This window comes from Elgaria multicarinata, chromosome 1, assembly GCF_023053635.1.
Source record: "Elgaria multicarinata webbii isolate HBS135686 ecotype San Diego chromosome 1, rElgMul1.1.pri, whole genome shotgun sequence".
Taxonomy (NCBI): domain Eukaryota; kingdom Metazoa; phylum Chordata; class Lepidosauria; order Squamata; family Anguidae; genus Elgaria; species Elgaria multicarinata.
Genome location: NC_086171.1, coordinates 157,129,066 through 157,147,456, shown reverse-complemented (window position 1 = coordinate 157,147,456; position 18,391 = coordinate 157,129,066). Strand labels below are relative to the sequence as shown.

General features: G+C 42.7%; 1 protein-coding gene across 1 annotated transcript; it reads right to left on the bottom strand.

The window, feature by feature from the left end:
• Nucleotides 1–6,884: 6,884 nt before the first annotated feature.
• On the bottom strand, nt 6,885–8,708 carry KCNA3 (potassium voltage-gated channel subfamily A member 3). Its single transcript, XM_063118702.1, has one exon. The coding sequence runs from the start codon at nt 8,706–8,708 to the stop codon at nt 6,885–6,887; it is 1,824 nt and encodes a 607-aa protein (XP_062974772.1).
• Nucleotides 8,709–18,391: the final 9,683 nt, after the last annotated feature.

Here is an 18,391-nt window from a genome sequence, read left to right as displayed (position 1 = left end):
CGGACTGGGAGTTGGGAGATCTGAGTTCTAGTCCCCACTTGGCCATGGAAACCCACTGGGTGACTTTGGGCAAATTACAGACTCTCAGCCCAACCCACCTCACAGGGTGGTTGTTGTGAGGATAAAATGGAGAGGAGGATTATGTATGCCGCCTTGGGTTCCTTGGAGGAAAAAGGCAGGATATGAATGCAATAATATATACATACAAAGGCAATATCCCAATGGGGTATTGTAGTATAGAACTGATTTTTTATTCATAGAATCATAGAATAGCAGAGTTGGAAGGGGCCTACAAGGCCATTGAGTCCAACCCCCTGCTCAATGCAGGAATCCACCCTAAAGCATCCCTGACAGATGGTAGTCCAGCTGCCTCTTGAAGGCCTCTCCCCTCAATCTTCTCTTCTCCAGACTAAACATGCCCAGTTCTTTCAGTCTCTCTTCATAGGGCTTTGTTTCCAGACCCCTGAAGTTTCCTACTCTGTGTGCTCCTCATGGAGTTAGCTGAGGAGTGTAACAGCTGGAGGTTAATGGTTTCCCACTTGCCAACCATCATGAGAAGACAGACACAGCTGAAACACAGCTTCACCACATCACAGCTTTTATTGAACGGTATCAGGAGCAGGATAAGTACTGAAAGCAACACAGAGAAATGGGGACGGTCACCTTGTGTTCTTGCGGGCCTTTGAAATTTGCAACACAGACAGAAGAGTAATAGATGCTGATTCTGCATACTAGGTAGAGCTGTACCTGTTACGTTCCTGTCAATCTTGCACTTCGGAAAGGAACAGGAGTGTTAGGAGTATAAAGACAGCAACCTGTCACAGGCACAGTTGGCTTACCACTTATCATTGCTGCTGCTTGCTGTACCCATTGCTTGTGGTCCATGTGGTATGGGCTATGGGAACCACCCTTGTCTCCAGGCATGTTGAATGGCTGTCTGGATGCCTGTATGGAGATAAAATAAGCATGGGATGGTGATGAATACTGGGGACCAGCAATAACTGTGAGTGAAGTGAGTGAGTAAAAGTAAGAAAGGATGCTATCCCTAGGTGCTCTTCCATTCCACCTACTTCCCCACTGGTCGTCCTTCTGAAATTTATGCTTGCAGTTCCCCTTTTAAGGATAGACAATGTAATCATTACAATAATACCCACCAGTCCATTGTAAGGAGTGGAATGCTTCTCTGCAGTTTTGGTTTGTCCTGCTCCATGTGCCTTGGCTGTGATCTAGCAAAAAGGAATGCATCATGAGCATTTGGTCATCAGCAGTGGTAATAAGTAGAGTTGAGTGCCTAGTATTCACTACCATTGGTGGCTCTACTCCTCATTGCCTTCATTGGTGCATTGTAGGAGCTTACCTGCATTTGGAGCCAATAGGCATCCCCTTACAGCACAGGCCATATATTATTGTTGTTGCTATTATTCTTATTATTATTGTGCCATAAATGTACATGGCACCGAATCCTATATTCCCTGTGCAAAGGACATTGCTATCAGGTGTGGAGTTGTTAAGAGCTTCAGCTGTTGGGTGGTATAAAAATGTAATAAATAAATAAGGGAGGGTTGGGAGAAGGATGGAAGAAGTGCAAGTGTCATATGGTGAGGCATGCTTTCCCTCTTCACAGTGGGAGGGCCACCCTCTTGCTTACCTCTATTGAATAAGTATGTTCTTGCAGCTCCAGATGCAGGTGTGAAGTTGAAGTTTACATTTAGATTCCTGAGACAGGGTAATTCTGCAACGGTTCTGAGAAGACAAGTGTTGTTCATCAGCCCTTCATTTCTTCTTTGTTATCCCTGTCAGTTGGATGTTTGTTGCTTGTACAAAGTACTCACTTTGTACCATCAGCAAAAAAAAAAAAATAGTTATAAATTTCTATACTACTTTTTGGCCCTTAAACATCCCCCTCCCAAAGTGGCTTATCATTAAAACTGTTAAATTACAGTTTCAAAAGTCCGTAGTTGTTTGGCCCTTGTTCCCTAGACATGAGGACGGGGAGATTGTGCCCCATGTTACAGTTCTGACAGATGAGATCTGTGTTTACTGGCTAGGGCTAAGGGTCAAACTACACATTCTGTTGGAGAACTATGATTCAGTCTCCTGATTTTTATTATTACCTAGGTGGGCTGGAGGCTGCCAGTTTCAGGAGGGAATGTTCAGCTATTTCCCCTGTACCATGTTCCTAATCAAAATTGCCCCCAGCAACTCTCCCTTGCTACCAGCAGCCTGGGAAAGACGGATGTTGATATAAAGATGGCACAGAGGGAAAGCTTTGAACACCCCCTTGTCCCTGCTACTGCTCTGAAGAAACTGGTAGCTCCTTGTGGCTCCATTCCAGTAAAACCACAACTACACACATTGGGAGATCCAAGGACAGATCTTATGTACAATACATAACATGGTTCTTAGCTTTATATCCCTAGAGATGTGCCATGACTGGCTGCTGAGTTAGTCAGAATCCTACTCTCCAGGATAGGGTAGGGGCAGAGGAATGGAAGGCAGTTTTCTGGACCTCTCCACTTAGTTTAATAGTATTTAGACTTATGCCACGTCCTTTGCATTATATACGTTACACCATCTTCCGGTCAGGACCGACCCAAGTTTGCTTAAAAGTCTGACTAAGGCCTGCTTTTCTCCCCCCACACACATTGTGCCCCTTTGCCCTGGCATTAGCCTCCCACCAGCATAAAGGCATCACTGCACTGGTGGTGTTGGTGATGGGGTTCTGTTACCATAACGTTATGCTCCAACAGCACAAGAGGGATGAGAACTGATTCTATCCCACCACCAGTCATATAACTTGAATAGGATGTGCCTTTTTGGAACACTAGTCAAGAAAAACCTCCCATTTTTAGGAAAGCCTTTGAGTTGCTAGTTAGGTCATCTGAATTTAGTAAAAGGTTATAATGGCTAGGCTTGCTATTCATTGCTCCTTGTTTAGCATTTAAACAGATGATAACATTTTAATTGTTTAAAATCTTTAAGGATTTATATTGTACTAAGATGCAATTTTCTGTGATATGCTTTGTGCCAAGGATGCTGAGTATAATTTTAATAATAAAAATCAACATTGATTAAACAAAACCGGAAGGCAATAGAGCAACTGGTTTGCAGGTCTTGACCTTCATTGTACTTTCTAGACATGCTACTAAACAGGAAGAAATATCTGTCTCAGTGGCACTATTTTAAGAAAAATGATTTCCCCCTGCCATTTTCCCCCTGCCATTTTGGCCTGCACTGAAAATTACACTGCAACCATGAACAGAATTTCTGATGCACATCACAAATAAAGGCTTGGAAAGTCCTTTCATTGCCCTCTATTATTATGTTCAGTTGTTGTTGGTGGTGGTGTTTTAAACATAACCAAAATACCAAATGCATAGTATCATTGTACACCACTTCTTTTGGAGGAAGCTACTTCCCTATGCTTATATTACATATGTGAATTCTATGTAACAGATCTTTCCTATGGAATTTGTGCATTCATAATGTTCTGGTTGATAATAAAAAAAAATAACAATGTAGTTTTCAGAGTCTTATTCCAACTCTTGGGGTGAATCAAAAAATCACTTAATATACATCAGAATTCTGTACATCACCCATGCCTAAAGCAGAGAGTTCCTATTCATTGTAATGGCCTAGATCCAAAGAACAGAGCAATTAGTTCTGGCAAATGTTATATCCCTTGCTGCATGACAAACTTCTTTTGGAACCAAAGGGAATTTCATAAGTAGTTTGTGACCAGTGGGGCCAGCAACAAAATGTTCCAGTACGGAGTGTTCCTGTTAGGGCTTCAACCAGCCAGCCATGCCCTTTTCCAGGATCATTCCATTCCCATATCGTCTTCTGTTTTTTGCACCCCAGCAGCGAGTCAGCATTCTATGGTTACTGATCACACTCAGGCTGCTGGCAGGGGTTGAGTGGGGAGGGGGGTCCTAAATATTTTTGGACTTCTGCAAACCTTGAGGTTCTCCCAAGCCTTCTGATATCTTCCTCTTGGTTGGGAATGGTGCTGTTTTCGCTAAATAAATGGCACTCACACTTTTGGAAACAGGAAATGGTACTGCTGCTCAAAGGGAAAATCTCAAAAACTCCTGTTATACAGTAAAAGCCAATGAATGCAGCCAAAGTAACTTTCTGGATCCTGGCCAAAGAGTTCAATGCTTTGTGATAATATCCTTCCAATATTAAAAAATATGTTTAAACTGCTTCAATAGATAAGAAAAAGAAGAAAATACTATTTCTACAACTCTTTCCCCTCCTTATCCTCTTTCTCCAGCCAGATTTCAAAACAAGGCAAAATCCACAGACAGAGAAGCTACTATGCTCCTTTCCGTTGGCACAGCTCTACACCCCATAGACACTAATTAGCCCAGTTCCCAGCTGGTGGAAATTACAAGGTTCAGTTGCAGCTCTATATAGTGGCACAAATAGCTGAGGACTTGGCCAAGTGATTCATCTCAGCGTACTGGACATATTGATTGAAAATGAAAGTAGTTGTGAATATTGAATGGGATGAAGAGAGATCACCACATGTAGAACATATTTTTATATAAATGACATAAAATCATAAGCTATTAGAGAGCTTTGGATAAGAAATACAAAGGCTGAGCCAATAAAGCTTTTCTCACACAACTACTATATTTTTTTGTTGAAGACAGAGCTTTTTTAAAAAAAAACACCTGACTCTCTGTATGTTTATTTGCCACACATTGTGCTCCACAAAGTTTTAAAGTAGGCATATAAGCCCCTTGCTGAATAAGGATCTCAGTGCTGGCATAATTCACTAACTTAGAGCTCTGCAGGATGATTGATTTTAAAAGCTGGTATCAGGTTGTATAAGAAAGACATTTTTGCAATCACTAGCAGCTAATATTATAAATCATACTGAGTTTCAAAAGAGATATACATCCTGTTTTTAACCCTGAAATCAGATACTCTGGAAGCCACTTGTACTGGAATCAGTGCTTTGGAACAGGTAGTTTTACTGTGATTCTAAAACTTAAGCCATCTACTTCAGAATGATGGAAGAGAGCAACTAAAAGTATTTTAAACTGAAATAGGAAATTAAAGTTAAATGGAGCTACACGTGGTATGTTAAGAAGAACTCACAGGGGATTAGTTTTAAATCTGTGATTATTACTCCTTACTGACAATAGGATGCTATATATGTTAGGAAGAGAAACTCATCTTGCAGCAATGAACAGCTCACCTGTATCTGTCTGATATTCCACAGCCACAGATGTGTAGATGAAAGTTGGGCATACATTCCCCAGAGACGTTTAAGTACTTTTTTTAACCTAACACTTTATGGTTCATCTGCGTTTATTTCACCAGATTTTCATCCTTTGTAATAAACGTTTTTAGTTTGATTCTTCAATGCCACGTGTGCTTTGAAAGGAGGGGCATTTTGCATAAAACTAGGTCATGCGCCATGAATTAATATATGGTTGTTCTGAAGAAGTAAGAGGATGGTGCCATCTTTTTTTCTTGTTCTTTTGGGTGCTGTTCTTCTTCACAGTTGTGTAGGTAGTATATATAGAATTAATTTCCAGTATCAGGTATCAAATTGCAGAGGAGACTTGAGTGTTGTTGTTGTTATTTTGTGGAACAGGTGATTTGATTCTCTTATAACATGCAGAATAATTATTAACCATCCCAAATTATCTCTTTTCTTCATGATTCTGTAGATGCCAAATTTCTGAGAGTTTTGCACATCTAAAAATGTTGCATATAGAATAATGCCTAGTTTCCACACCTAAATCTCTCAGGGATTATTGCTCTGGTGTGTGTGTGTGTGTGATTTATCAGAGCAGCGGCTTTTCTGTGGAACCGCAGAAGTTGGAACCATCTGGAATGGTTACTATGGAAACAGCAAAGGACTGTGGGGGGAGGGAAGGGATGCCATGACAACCTTTGGGAGTTTCCCAGGAAACCAAAGTTGCTATGGAAACTGCATCACTCAGGTCCAAATTAGTAACTTCCGCTGCAAGGCGTGTTTGCCACTTTAATCTTCTTGTGAGAGATGCAACCGCTTATCTTACATACGATGGGAAAAGATGGAAATATCCCCTTTGTTTCTAAGGTTTTCAATTGAGGCTGCAGTCACTGCAAAAGCCCATCAGTGAATTATTAGAAGCCTGACAATTCACGATATGTAGAACACCAGACACTCAGGATATGATCCAGTTAGTCACTTGTTAAGTAGGAAGAAGTATTTTCCACTATACTATATGCAGGCAGAATTTCAAATTCAAGGAAGCAATTCTCTGATTTTGCAAACCAAAGAAATCCAGAATCACAATACATACTTTTCCCTCATTATATCAAAATGATTACACATATGCCATGGACAGATTCAGAGTGCACACAGGCTCTAACCTGGCATAAAGAAATCTAGATTGTACCCTCGTATGACACACATCAGATGTTTCAGCAGCAGGCATCGTTCTACGATGTGATGGCAGAAACGCTTTGTGAAATTTAAATCATATGTTTACATTCACCTTTCTTTCACTTTATAACATTAAGTCCAACAAGTGCATATATGTAAGGGAAAAGAAAACAAGCAACAGAGTTGCTCTTTGCAAAATCAGACAAGAAGCAAGTATCCCAACAAAACCCCAAAGCTCTGCAACAAACAGTGCAGAACAAAAACCTGTTTTAAGAGGAAGCAGCACGTACTTCTTTGTATCCGCTTATCTATCTTCTTTCTTAACATCTGCTTGATTCTTTTACCTTCTAAAAATCCACATCTTCAGAAGGAAGGACCAGAAAAGTACATTTATTAAACAAGAGCACAAAGACGGATGATAGTGCATGTTCCTCACAATACTGATTACGCAGACCTTCTGTGATATTTTTCTATATCCTCGGAAGGGTATATTTTAAACATCTGTAAAGATCTTTTTAATATTCACACAGTTAGGATTGTTTGTGGCTGTGCAGTTGCCTGTTTTAAAGGTAGCCTGTTTGAATGCACTATTACTGATGCCTCCCTCTTCTATCACCATGTACTCTGACTTGCTGAGAGTGGAGTTGCTACGAGCCTTTCTCAGCTCCTCAGTGGAGGAGAGGTGCTGGCAGCTTCCTACATGCATATACTGGGCTTGTTCTTCACCTTCTGTTTCCCGGTGATAAAAGTAGTTGAAGTTGGAGACTATCACAGGAACGGGCAAGGCAATGGTCAGCACCCCAGCTATGGCACAGAGAGACCCTACTATTTTGCCTCCGATAGTGACCGGGTGCATGTCCCCATAACCCACCGTGGTCATGGTCACTACTGCCCACCAAAAGGCATCAGGGATACTGCTGAAACTTGAGCTGGGATCATCAGCTTCTGCAAAGTAGACAGCACTAGAAAAGAGGATAACTCCAATGAAGAGGAAGAATATGAGCAAGCCCAGTTCCCTCATGCTGGCCTTGAGGGTTTGTCCCAAGATCTGCAACCCCTTGGAGTGCCGAGAAAGCTTGAATATACGAAAGACTCTAACTAGCCGGATGACTCTGAGGATAGCCAGAGACATCGCTTGTTGACCATTCCCCTGCCTCTCAGCCAACTCAGTACCCAAAGTGATGAAATAAGGTATAATGGCTACAATGTCAATTATGTTCATAATGTTCTTGGAGAAGGTGGGCTTGCTGGGGCAAGCAAAGAAGCGGACAAGCAGCTCAAAGGAGAACCAGATAATGCACAGAGTCTCCACCACAAAAAAGGGATCAGTGAAAGATGACACCATGGAGGTCGCTGGGGAAGACGAATTGGTGAACACATCTGCCACAAAAGGACCACCACCAGTCCCAAATGTCCCTGCAGTGCTTTCATAGTCACGGTCATCTCTGAACTCAGGCAAGGTTTCTAGGCAGAAAATGACAATGGAGATGAGGATAACTAAGACAGAGACTATAGCAATGCCCCGAGCTGGTCCAGAACTCTCCGGGTACTCAAAGAGGAGCCACACCTGGCGTTGGAATTCCTTCTCAGGCAGAGGTCTCTGCTCCTCACGAATGAAACCTTCATCTTCTCTAAATTTTTCCATGGCCACCTCGCCCAACTGATAGAAACGGATCTCTTCTGAAAAGATGTCAATGGGGACATTGACAGGGCGCCGGATGCGGCCTCCGGACTGGTAGTAGTAGAGGATGGCATCGAAGCTGGGCCGGTTGCGGTCAAAGAAATATTCATTGCGGAGGGGGTCAAAGTAGCGCATCCTCTTGCGGGGGTCACCCAGCAATGTCTCCGGGAACTGGGCCAGTGTCTTGAGCTGGGTCTCGAACCGCAGGCCGGAGATGTTGATCACCACCCGCTCACAACACTCATGCTCTCCATCCCCACTGTTGCCCACCGGGTGATGGTTGGGGGGCGGCAATGTGTGGGCAATAGGGTGATCATAGCGCTCCCCTCCCAGCGGGGCATGGGGGTTCTGGGTCTCGTCGATCAGAGGGTCCTCTCCACCCACCACAATCATGCCCCCCTCAAGCTCCTCGTCGTCGTCGTCGTCTTCCTCCTCTTCGTCTTCCTCTTCCTCCTGCCCTTCCTCAGGGCCGGAGAGCGCGCCCTCGGGGAAGAGCTGCTCGCTGTAGCCCAAGTTGTGGTGGCTGCTCCCCACCGCGCTGACGCCGCCGACGCGGCTGCCGCTGCTGCCGCCCCTCGGGTGCCTGCAAGAGGACGGGGCGGCCGGCGAGCGCAGAAGGCTCAGGTGCTCGTCCATAAAGGAGACGGGCGAGCGAGGGGGAGGCTGTCTCCCCGGCCGACCAACCGAGACCCCAGGCGGACTGCCAGAGTGACCCGCTCGGCTCTCCGCCGCCGCCGCCGCCGCCGCTCTGAGGAGCCCGCCTGGCTCAAAAAAATCCGCCTCCCCAGTCACTTGCTCCGCGCCGTCGCCGCCTACGCCGTCGCCCTCCCCCCAGGAGCGAGGAGAAGGAGGGCGAGGGGAGCGGACGCTTCTGGAACGAGGGAGGGGTCTCCTTCCCGCTTCTCCCCCTTGTGAGAGACCAGAGAGCAGCAGCGGCGGCAGCAACAGGGAGTGTGCAGTTGGCCGCTGGACAGCTTGAGGCAAGCGAGGAGCAACATGTTAACCGAGGGAGCAGGCGCGGGAAAGGAACGTGCGAGAGTCCATCCCGTGTTGGACGGCGGCGGCGGCTGCTTCTTGAGCTCGGAGGAAGTCCCATTAAACACCGTCCGGCTGCCTTCCAAGTCAAGAGGCTCGGAGGGTTCTTTCTTCTCCTCGCGCTCCGGCTTCTGTACTCCCCCAAAGGCTCTCGGGTAATGCCCGTCCTGACAAGGTTCAGTTCTGGAAAGTGGGAAGCAATGGGAGTGTCTAATGTTCTCTTATGAAAGGAGGGTTCAAGTCCACTCAGAGGGAAATTGGTGGCTCCGGTTTCGGTGGGGCTGTGTAGCCATTCTGGGTTTCACCCAGAAACACTGATGTGAGCTAACCAGGGTGCTGAACCTAGTCGGGGGTTGGAGTTCAGCACCTTGGATAGCTCCTTTAGACTTCTGGCTGATTCTGACTGAATAATAATAATAAATTTATTTCTTACCCACCTCTCCGTTTGAATCAAGGTGGGAACAACAAAGTATAAATACATAAAACTGAATTTAAAACAAGTATACATTATTAAAACATCCTAAAATTCCACTAGATAGGCCTGCCAGAATAGATCAGTCTCTACAGCTTTCTTAAATGCTAAAAGACTGTTAAGTTGAAGAGTCTCCTCCGGCAGGCCATTCCACAGTCTGGGAGAAAGTCCTCTGGGTAATATTTGTCAGCCTAATTTTGGCAGACTGAAGTAGATTCTTCCCAGAGGACCTGAGTGTATGGGGCAGATGGAATGGATTCAGAGCCCCGCCGAAATCGGAGCCACCTGCTTCCACTGAGTCTGCTTGAAGCTGGATTCTGGAAGGCAAGGGCACCTACTTGCTGCCCATCCAATGAAGCAGGCAATCCAATAGGAGCTACACCTCTGGTAACTTTGCAAGGATGGCTTAGGTGCAACCTTGGGGTGCTTCCAGCCCAGGCTTTTATTATGCAATCACAGTTCCTCATTCCCAGATTTTATAGGGGGTTCAGAGGTGCTTCAAAATTGAGGGATCCTAATACTACCAATGAGGCACAGAAGGCTTTGTGCACCAATTCCATCTTTTTTTTCCCTTAAGGGATTTTCTGCAATAAGAAAAAAAAGTGGAAGAAGTGGGAAACCACAGGAGGGTTACAAGTGGAAGATGATGCCTGGATCCCCCATAAAATCATTGAAGGAGGAAGGGTGATGGCACAATAAAAGCCTCATCTGGAAGTACCCCACACAATGTCATCTTCCACTTGTAACCCTCCCATGTTTTCCCTCTGCTTGAGTCTGTCTTCTTTCCACAAAAAGGTCATTAAGAAGAGAAAGATGGAATAGCTGCACAATTTCTTTTGATTGGTTGTGCTAAGAGGCTTCCCTCCAGAAGCAGCCTTAGTGCACCTTCTGCAATTTTGCAGTGGATGTTTGTGCCCCTTTGCAGATCTGCACGCAGCTGCACTCTCTGCAGCCCTTGCAACATCACAGAAGAGTCTCTAGGGCTCACCTCTAGCATTGCATACTCTCAACCAGTATGTACTGTTTGCCACACACACACACACTTAATTTGCCTCCCCAAGCAACATCTTGAGTTGTGATGGAGTGGGGCTGGTTCTAAATGGATGACATTATTCCTTAAATCAGATATATTTCTTCATTTAAGGGACTTGGTGGTAACACTCTCCATGATACCAAGTTGACTCTGATCAGCCATTGAAATTAGGTTTTCAATGGAGTGAGTCCTGGGTAAGATTAAACCTGGAATAAAGGTGGGTGCATTTATGGCTTGCATTTCCCTCACTACTGAGAAACACAAATAGCCTTCCCCTCACAGTTGGGGGTAAAGATAGAAACTCCTTGACTTCTCTTTCTGTGATCAGTGCCTACATTTATAAACAGCATCTATGATCTTGATACACAACTGGAAGAGACATTTATCTGGGAGCATGGAGATCCATGATTACCCTATGAACACATGACGGGGAAATGGCAAGTTTTTCCCTGAGGTGTCTGTGGAGAGCTGTTCTACTTAGGCTTCCTGCTCAGACTGTCATCAAGCTCATGAAGCCTGTAGATGGGTTTGTAGGGATCTTGAATGCACTGATCCTGTGCTTGTTGACACTATCAAAGAACTCTGAAAGTTTAATGAGACAGGACTTACTGTTGCTGAAGGCATGTTGATTCAGCTTCAGCAAGACTTGTCCTTCTATATACTTGGTAAGTTTATCTTTATCCAGAACAGATGTTAAAATGACCAACCTGTAATTTCCTAGATCCTTTTTTTTTTTTAATGATATTACATTGGCCACTGTCGAGTGCTTTGGTACAGAGACTGGGGTGTGTGACACCCAGGCTTCAACAAGAACTCACTGACCAGTAGCTTTCAGCATCAGCCTATTCCATCAGTAAAGCCTTACACTGAGTCATCCACAGAGGAGCTGAGTCTCTCTTATGCCTGAAGGTTGAAGGACTGGCCATCCTCGCTGCTGAAGGTTGCCAAGATGCAATTGTCATTTGGTAATTATTCCTTATTGTGGGCTAAGTTGTTATGGTTGATAGCCTCATGGCAAAGTATTATTATTATTTTTATTTATTTATTTATTTATATAGCACCATCAGTGTACATGGTGCTGTACAGAGTAAAGCAGTACTTGTAGTGATTGTAGTAAAGCAGTACTTGTAGTGATTGTTCTGTACCTGATTGCATGGTCTGGTTAACCCTGATGCTAATCTGCAAAATTTGTGAACTATAGGGCAGAATCTACACTACTGCTTTATAACAGTATTGAAGTGCACGGACAACTGTTGGGGCCCATGACACATTTCATACACCGCTTTCAAACTGCTTTCATAGTGTTATATCCTGCTTGGTGTAGATCTGGCTCAGGTTATAAATTATATAGCAATGGGTAGGGGCAATCTAACATGGACATGTAGCAGTGGGCAGGTTACTGCAGAATCTCTTCTTAACCTGAAGAGTTTATAGATCAAGTATTTATTTATTTTATTTATTTGTTACATTTTTATACCACCCAATAGCCGAAGCTCTCTGGGCGGTTCACAAAAAGTAGCACAGAGATTGTCTATATACAGAATTATTCTGTTTAAATACAGAATTAAATACAATATTCTCTATTGGAGATGTAAATATTAGCATGTCATGGTTTAGCACTCACTATGTAAATGGCTAGTATGCAACTTAAAACTAAGGTTTTGAACTTTTGACGCTGAATATAAGCTGTACAGTCAAATAATCAATGCTACAATGCATGGATTCAAAGTATATGCATGAATTCAATCCTGTAGACTGTCATGTTTAAAATAGCTAAAAATATCTCTTTCAAAACATCTGAGGAAAGGCTCATAGTTCAGTGGCAGAATACCTGCTTTGCATTCAAAAGATGCCAGGTTCAATATCAATATTCTCCTGACTAAGAGTAGACAGTAGTGAACTAAATGGACTAATCATCTGACTCAATATACTGCAATTTCCGTTTTCTATGTGTACATATAATATCATGCATGACGTGAAACATACATTGTGATAGTGCACTTAATTTGTAGCAAAGAACCAGCCCTCAGATACAAATGACTTCATTTTAATCAGTATGTATCTCATGCAATTTCTCCTTTTTTCTTTTTTAAAGTAGAGTGAAATATTTCATTTAGCAGTTGTTACAAACCATTTAACACAGCACAACACACCATTTTTTCAGCACAGCGCACCATTTTTGCCCAAGACTGCAGAAAGTTCAACGGAGCCACAAGAAAAATATACTGTATATTTTATATTGTATTTTATATTATGGTTTTATACTGTTGTTTTATACTTTGAATGTTTTTAATTTTTGTGAACCACCCAGAGAGCTCCAGCTATAGATAGATAGATATATAAAAAGGGCAAAGACTTGATCTCTGTAACCCCAGAGAGCAGGATTGGATCTAATCGGGTTATGTTGCAGGATGGTAGATTTTGGTGGAATATTAGGAGAAATGTCTTAATGGTAAGAGGGATTGCACAATGGAACCAATTACCTAGAAGGGTGGTGGGCTCTTCCTTGCTGGGGCTCTTCAAGCAGAGGGTGAGCAGTTGGGGATGTTCTATCTCTGGATTTCCTGCATCTAGGAAGGAGTTTAACTAGACAGCCTACAAGGAGCCTTCAATGAGGGGGGGAGGACACAGAAAGGACTTTGTCCCACATGCTAGATTTCAGAAAGAAAGAAAGAATTACTTGTATGGGGGATGCTACTTCACCCACCTTCTTTAGTGCCACCTACAAGGATTCTCAGCCCAAGGTGATAATCAACCCTAGGGAAGGCATCCTGTCCATCTTGACAACAGCAGAGGACCTTTCCCAGTCAAATCAGGCAGACCTGAATGTAGCAGCAGCATTCCTCTTGCTGCCCACTGAAATACAAACTGTTTCCTGGCCAATAGAAAGATCGGGCTGCATTCTGTAATATTTAGTACTTAGGATCAGAGTCCTAATCTGGCCCTTAGGTGATGCATCCAAGTTCCTTATACTGAATATTATTGCACTATTGCCTTTCTTCAGTCTCATATCTTTTTTTAGCTCAATGGGGTAGAGATCATTTTCTATGTCTAGCCTAATAGAAATCCTGTCTCCTGTAGGGTTCAATCCTATACACACTTATTTGGAAGTAAATCCCATTGAGCAAAGTGGGGCTACTCTTACATCCGCGTAAATATAGGTAGGACTGGCTAGCTAGCTCATAAGCAACAGCATAAATTGTGCAGCAAAGCAGAAAGGAGCAAACTCATAGTGAAATGTTGGTGGAATAAACACTGCAAAATGAGCCAATTCCTTTTGGTATACTGGATAAAAGACTAAAAACTATAGATATTATTGAGCATAGAGAAAGGCTACTCTTCCTAGTGCTTTGGGAGATCATCCTAAGGTTGTAACAGTAAACATAATACTTTACTACTGAACAATGAGATTTGATGACTGAACAAGATCAGCTTCCCACCAACCCCCTCTCAAATTACATGGGGTTATTTGGCTAGATAACTCCCTTGACATTGATGGGAGCAGCCTAGCTAAATCCCATTCATCTCTTTAGATATGTAGGAAGTTACAACTCGGAGTACAAGGAGATCCATTTTAATATTCTAAAAGTATGATTACAGTGTGGGATTATGCTGGCCAAACAATGTTAATTCATATTTCAGCATAATGGAGATCATGTCATGGGACTATTACAATAGCTACAAAGGATATCCAGTAAGTCTGCAGAGCTCCTGTTACATGTCATTATTTTATCATAAGATAAAAGATCATGTCTGCAAAGCAATTTAATCACTAATCCGCAGCTTTGCACTGGCTGAAAAGTCTATACAAAGGTGAAAACACCTCATAAGACTGAAATACATTGTGCTGAACTTGAAACAATGTCCAGACAAATCTTTTAAAACTTTGTTTTAAATGCCTTTCAGATGTGACCACAACATCAGTCAACTCAGATACACTGTTCAGTATTTTCAGGGTGGAAGCTGTGATGGCTAAGTGAAAAGGTGTCAGGGCTTTTTTCTAAAGAGCTGAGATGAATTCACAGTACGTAAATTATGTAATTAATTTCACATTTTCTCTCTTTTGGGGAGCGTGAAATCCATCCAATGCTGGAGAGAACTACATCCATAAAACAAAAGTCTAATTTTAAACAGACAACAGAGCGTCTCTAACCAGGTCAGATAATTTCACCATGAATAAAGAGGACTACTGCACTAGCTTTCTTTTAACACTTTTGGGAATGAATAATTGCAATCATAGCAAAGGAAAGAATGTAATTTTATAAGTGTGATAGTCGTATGTGAGAATAGGCTATTAAAGGAGCAGTGAAGGGAATTCATAGAATCGTAGAGTTGGAAGGGACCTATAAGGCCATCAAGTCCAACCCCCACTCAATGCAGGAATCCACCTTAAAGCATCCCTGACAGATGGTTGTTCAGCTGCCTCTTGAATGCCTGTAGTATGGAAGAGACCACGACCTCCCTAGGTAACTGGTTCCATTGTCATACTGCTCTAACAGTCAGGACGTTTTTCCTGATGTCCCACCGGAATCTAGCTTCCTGTAACTTGAGCCCATCATTCCGTGTCCTGCACTCTGGGAGGATTGAGAAGAGATCCTCACCCTCCTTTGTGTGACAACCTTATTTGAAGAGTGCTATCATGTCTCCCCTCAATCTTCTCTTCTCTAGACTAAACATGCCCAACTTGTTCCTCTCATAGGCATGTCTAATGGGCAAGGTCAGTGCAATTGAAAAAGTTTTTGGAGATGGACTAATGGGATTCCATGAGATCTGAAGCAGCCCCAGCAGGCAGCTCCACATCCACCTTCTGTTGCTACTACTGCTTTCGAAGGGCAGTTCTATGCTCCATTTCTTGTATACAACACCAACCTGCTATAATCTTTAGACAGCCATGTTTAAAAGCAAATGATTTAGACCACTTTCAACATCCTTCATGCCATTATCAAGGCCACTCAGATGGCTTGTAAGAATAGTCCATGAATCTGACATGTAATTACCCTTTTCTCAGTGAAAGGCAGGGGAAAACTGGGCTTTTGTCTCATAGAACTATTTTATCCCATGTCCAAATGTCTTTGTGAGCTTTAATGTATTAGTTCAATGTACATCATAATAGAGATCTGTATCAAGCAATCTTGGCTTACAGAAGCATGATTAGAAAAATGTGGGGAACAACTGATTAAAAAGAATGTACTAAGGTTTTATAGACTTTTGTTCCCCTGTCCACAGTAACATGAAGCAGAACTGTGCCCAAGAAATTGACACTGCTATTTTATCCACAGGTTGTATTGGTTGGGCAAGGAGATGACCGTTATTAAATCCACCATGCATGTGAAACTCCAAGTTATGTGGTGCAATGACATAAGCCTCCCTCACCCCAGCATTTTATCGCACTCTTGTCATGCCAGGTTTGCCATTTTGTAGCATGGTACTCACATGATGTCATGCCTGTCCTGCAGTCACCCCACCCTCTTTCCCTCAATTTTCTGTGTTTTCCTAAGATGGGGAAAGTCTGGTTTATTTCCTCCAAGTGGGACATAGAATAGTTTTCTGCCCTATGAGGGAACCAAACTAGATACAAAGGCAGATGGTCTATTTGCAAAATGGGGTCTGCTGCCAAATCCCTATTAAGGGAAAGGAGCAATTCAAAGGGCATAATGGGTAGGGGATAGGTGAATCCTTTTCCTACTCTTATTCCCCCTCCTTGTACAGCATTATTTTCTCCCAGCATGCCCCAACATGACCAGAAGCAACCCGTTAATAGAAAAACAGCTTTATAAAAGGAGTTTGGGGTGGAATGGAGGGGACAGTTCCCTCTCACTCCTGCTCATGCTGTACTTTGCCTGTAAGGCCTCATCCTGCTTTATATCAAATTAGGTATTTTGATCATCATGATCATGTCTGATTTGTTCCTGTCCTGTTGTGTTGCTGGCCGAGAAAAGATGGAGGCAAGCGTCCAGGTGGTCTTTGCCTAATGGTTGCCATGCCAACAATGCGCTTGACCTCAGGCAGCCATGCCAGAACCTGACACCAATGAACTCCTAATTGGCTAATGTAATCAAAGCATAGCCTAGTTTCATAGCCTTCAGCTGCAAGGTGAAACAAATTGAAGGGCAGGGCTAATACTGTACGCTGGGCATAGTACAGAGAGCACAGTCAGCATAACAACGGCATGCTAAGCAGCCAAAACTTAACCAAGGTATTACTGTCTTGTTTGCATTCTTAGTATTTGTCACTTATTTCCTTTCCTTTACAACTGTGCTTATGCCCACGGTTGCTTCTGGACATGAAACAGCTCTCAATCATATCCCCTGGGAAGCATGGAATATCATCGACCCACTGTCTACACACCTCCACCCAAAAGGGCAGGCAGAGTTTTTTTCCAAGACATTTAATAGGAGCAGAGCAATCTTAACCCGCTCAGACAGCCATTGAGAAGGGTACAGACAGGACCTTATAGGGGCAATTTAAAGCACAGCAAAGACAGGAGCTATTTTCTTTCCCCCCCAAAAAAAACTGCTTTTTAAAAGTTGTTGTTTTTTCTTCTAATGAGACGATTGCTTCTGGCCATGGGGCATACTGGGAGTGCAGGCCTCAATGTCCCCCCCCCCTACTACTACTTTACAACTACAACAACGACGTTAGATGGCTTGGGACCACAATACCTGACGGAACACCTCTCCCAGCATGAACCTACCTGTACGCTACGCTCAACATCTAAGGGCCTACTCTAAGGGAAGCTCGGAGGATGGCAACAAGGGAAAGGGCCTTTTCAGTGGTGGCCCCCCAATTATGGAATTATCTCCCTGACGAGGCTCACCTGGCGCCAACATTGTTATCTTTTCTTTTCTCCCAGACAGTTAACAACATACTGTATGCTGAGGTTTTTTTTTAACTGACCCCAGAATAGTTGGTTTTAAATGGATATTGTTGTTTTTAAGCTTTTGATGGCTTTAAATTTTTGTATATTTCTTTTTAATGTTCACTGTTTTTAATTTTTGTAAACCGCCCAGTGAGCTTTGGCTATGGGGTGGTATATAAATGTAATAAATAAATAAATAAAATGAATCATCCTTTCCCAAATAGTTCTTTCCCTCCTCCCTCCCCTCCCCCCGTCTCACACACACACCAGTCCTGCCCTGCCCAGCATATTCTTTATATACGAGGCTTTATAACTAAGGACATTTTGAAATTTTGATATATCCAAGGATTAAAGAAACAAACAGGTCCTAGTCCAGATATAAACAAAATACTCCTACAAAAACAGAAATAATTTTTAAGACATGGATGGCAACCATACAAAACTGGTTTTAAAAGATTTGCATCTACAAAGGAAAATATAAATTCTTCTGAAGCAGAAATAACAAAGCAAAATATGGAAGCCAAAAATCTAATTGCCTGAATGTCTCACAGAGCAGGATGAAAGCTTCTATCATAGTCAAGGCAATGTCCATACATTAAAGAGAAATAAATCCTATGCAGGCCTAAGAAGGCTGGCTCAATCTTTGTAATTAATAAATCATTTGGTCTAGTTAACAGTCCTGCCCTAGCCTTTTATAACATTTAGGGTTGAAAGCAATAGTCACTTAATTCAGAGAATCATATCATTATTTGCAAATTTGAAATGTGAATTTTAATTGGATTTTAATCAGCCCTGCCTTGTAAGTTTCTATGCTGCTGATGGTGTAACTAATATGGATATTTTGTTTCCAGCTACACATTTAAGATTTTCCAAAAGATAATTAATTTGCCTGTAGTATTTAACTAGGATGTTTAATAAAT

Excerpts from the sequence above, each read along its gene's own strand:
- KCNA3 (XM_063118702.1), bottom strand. The coding sequence starts at position 8,708 with ATGGACGAGCACCTGAGCCTTCTGCGCTCGCCGGCCGCCCCGTCCTCT.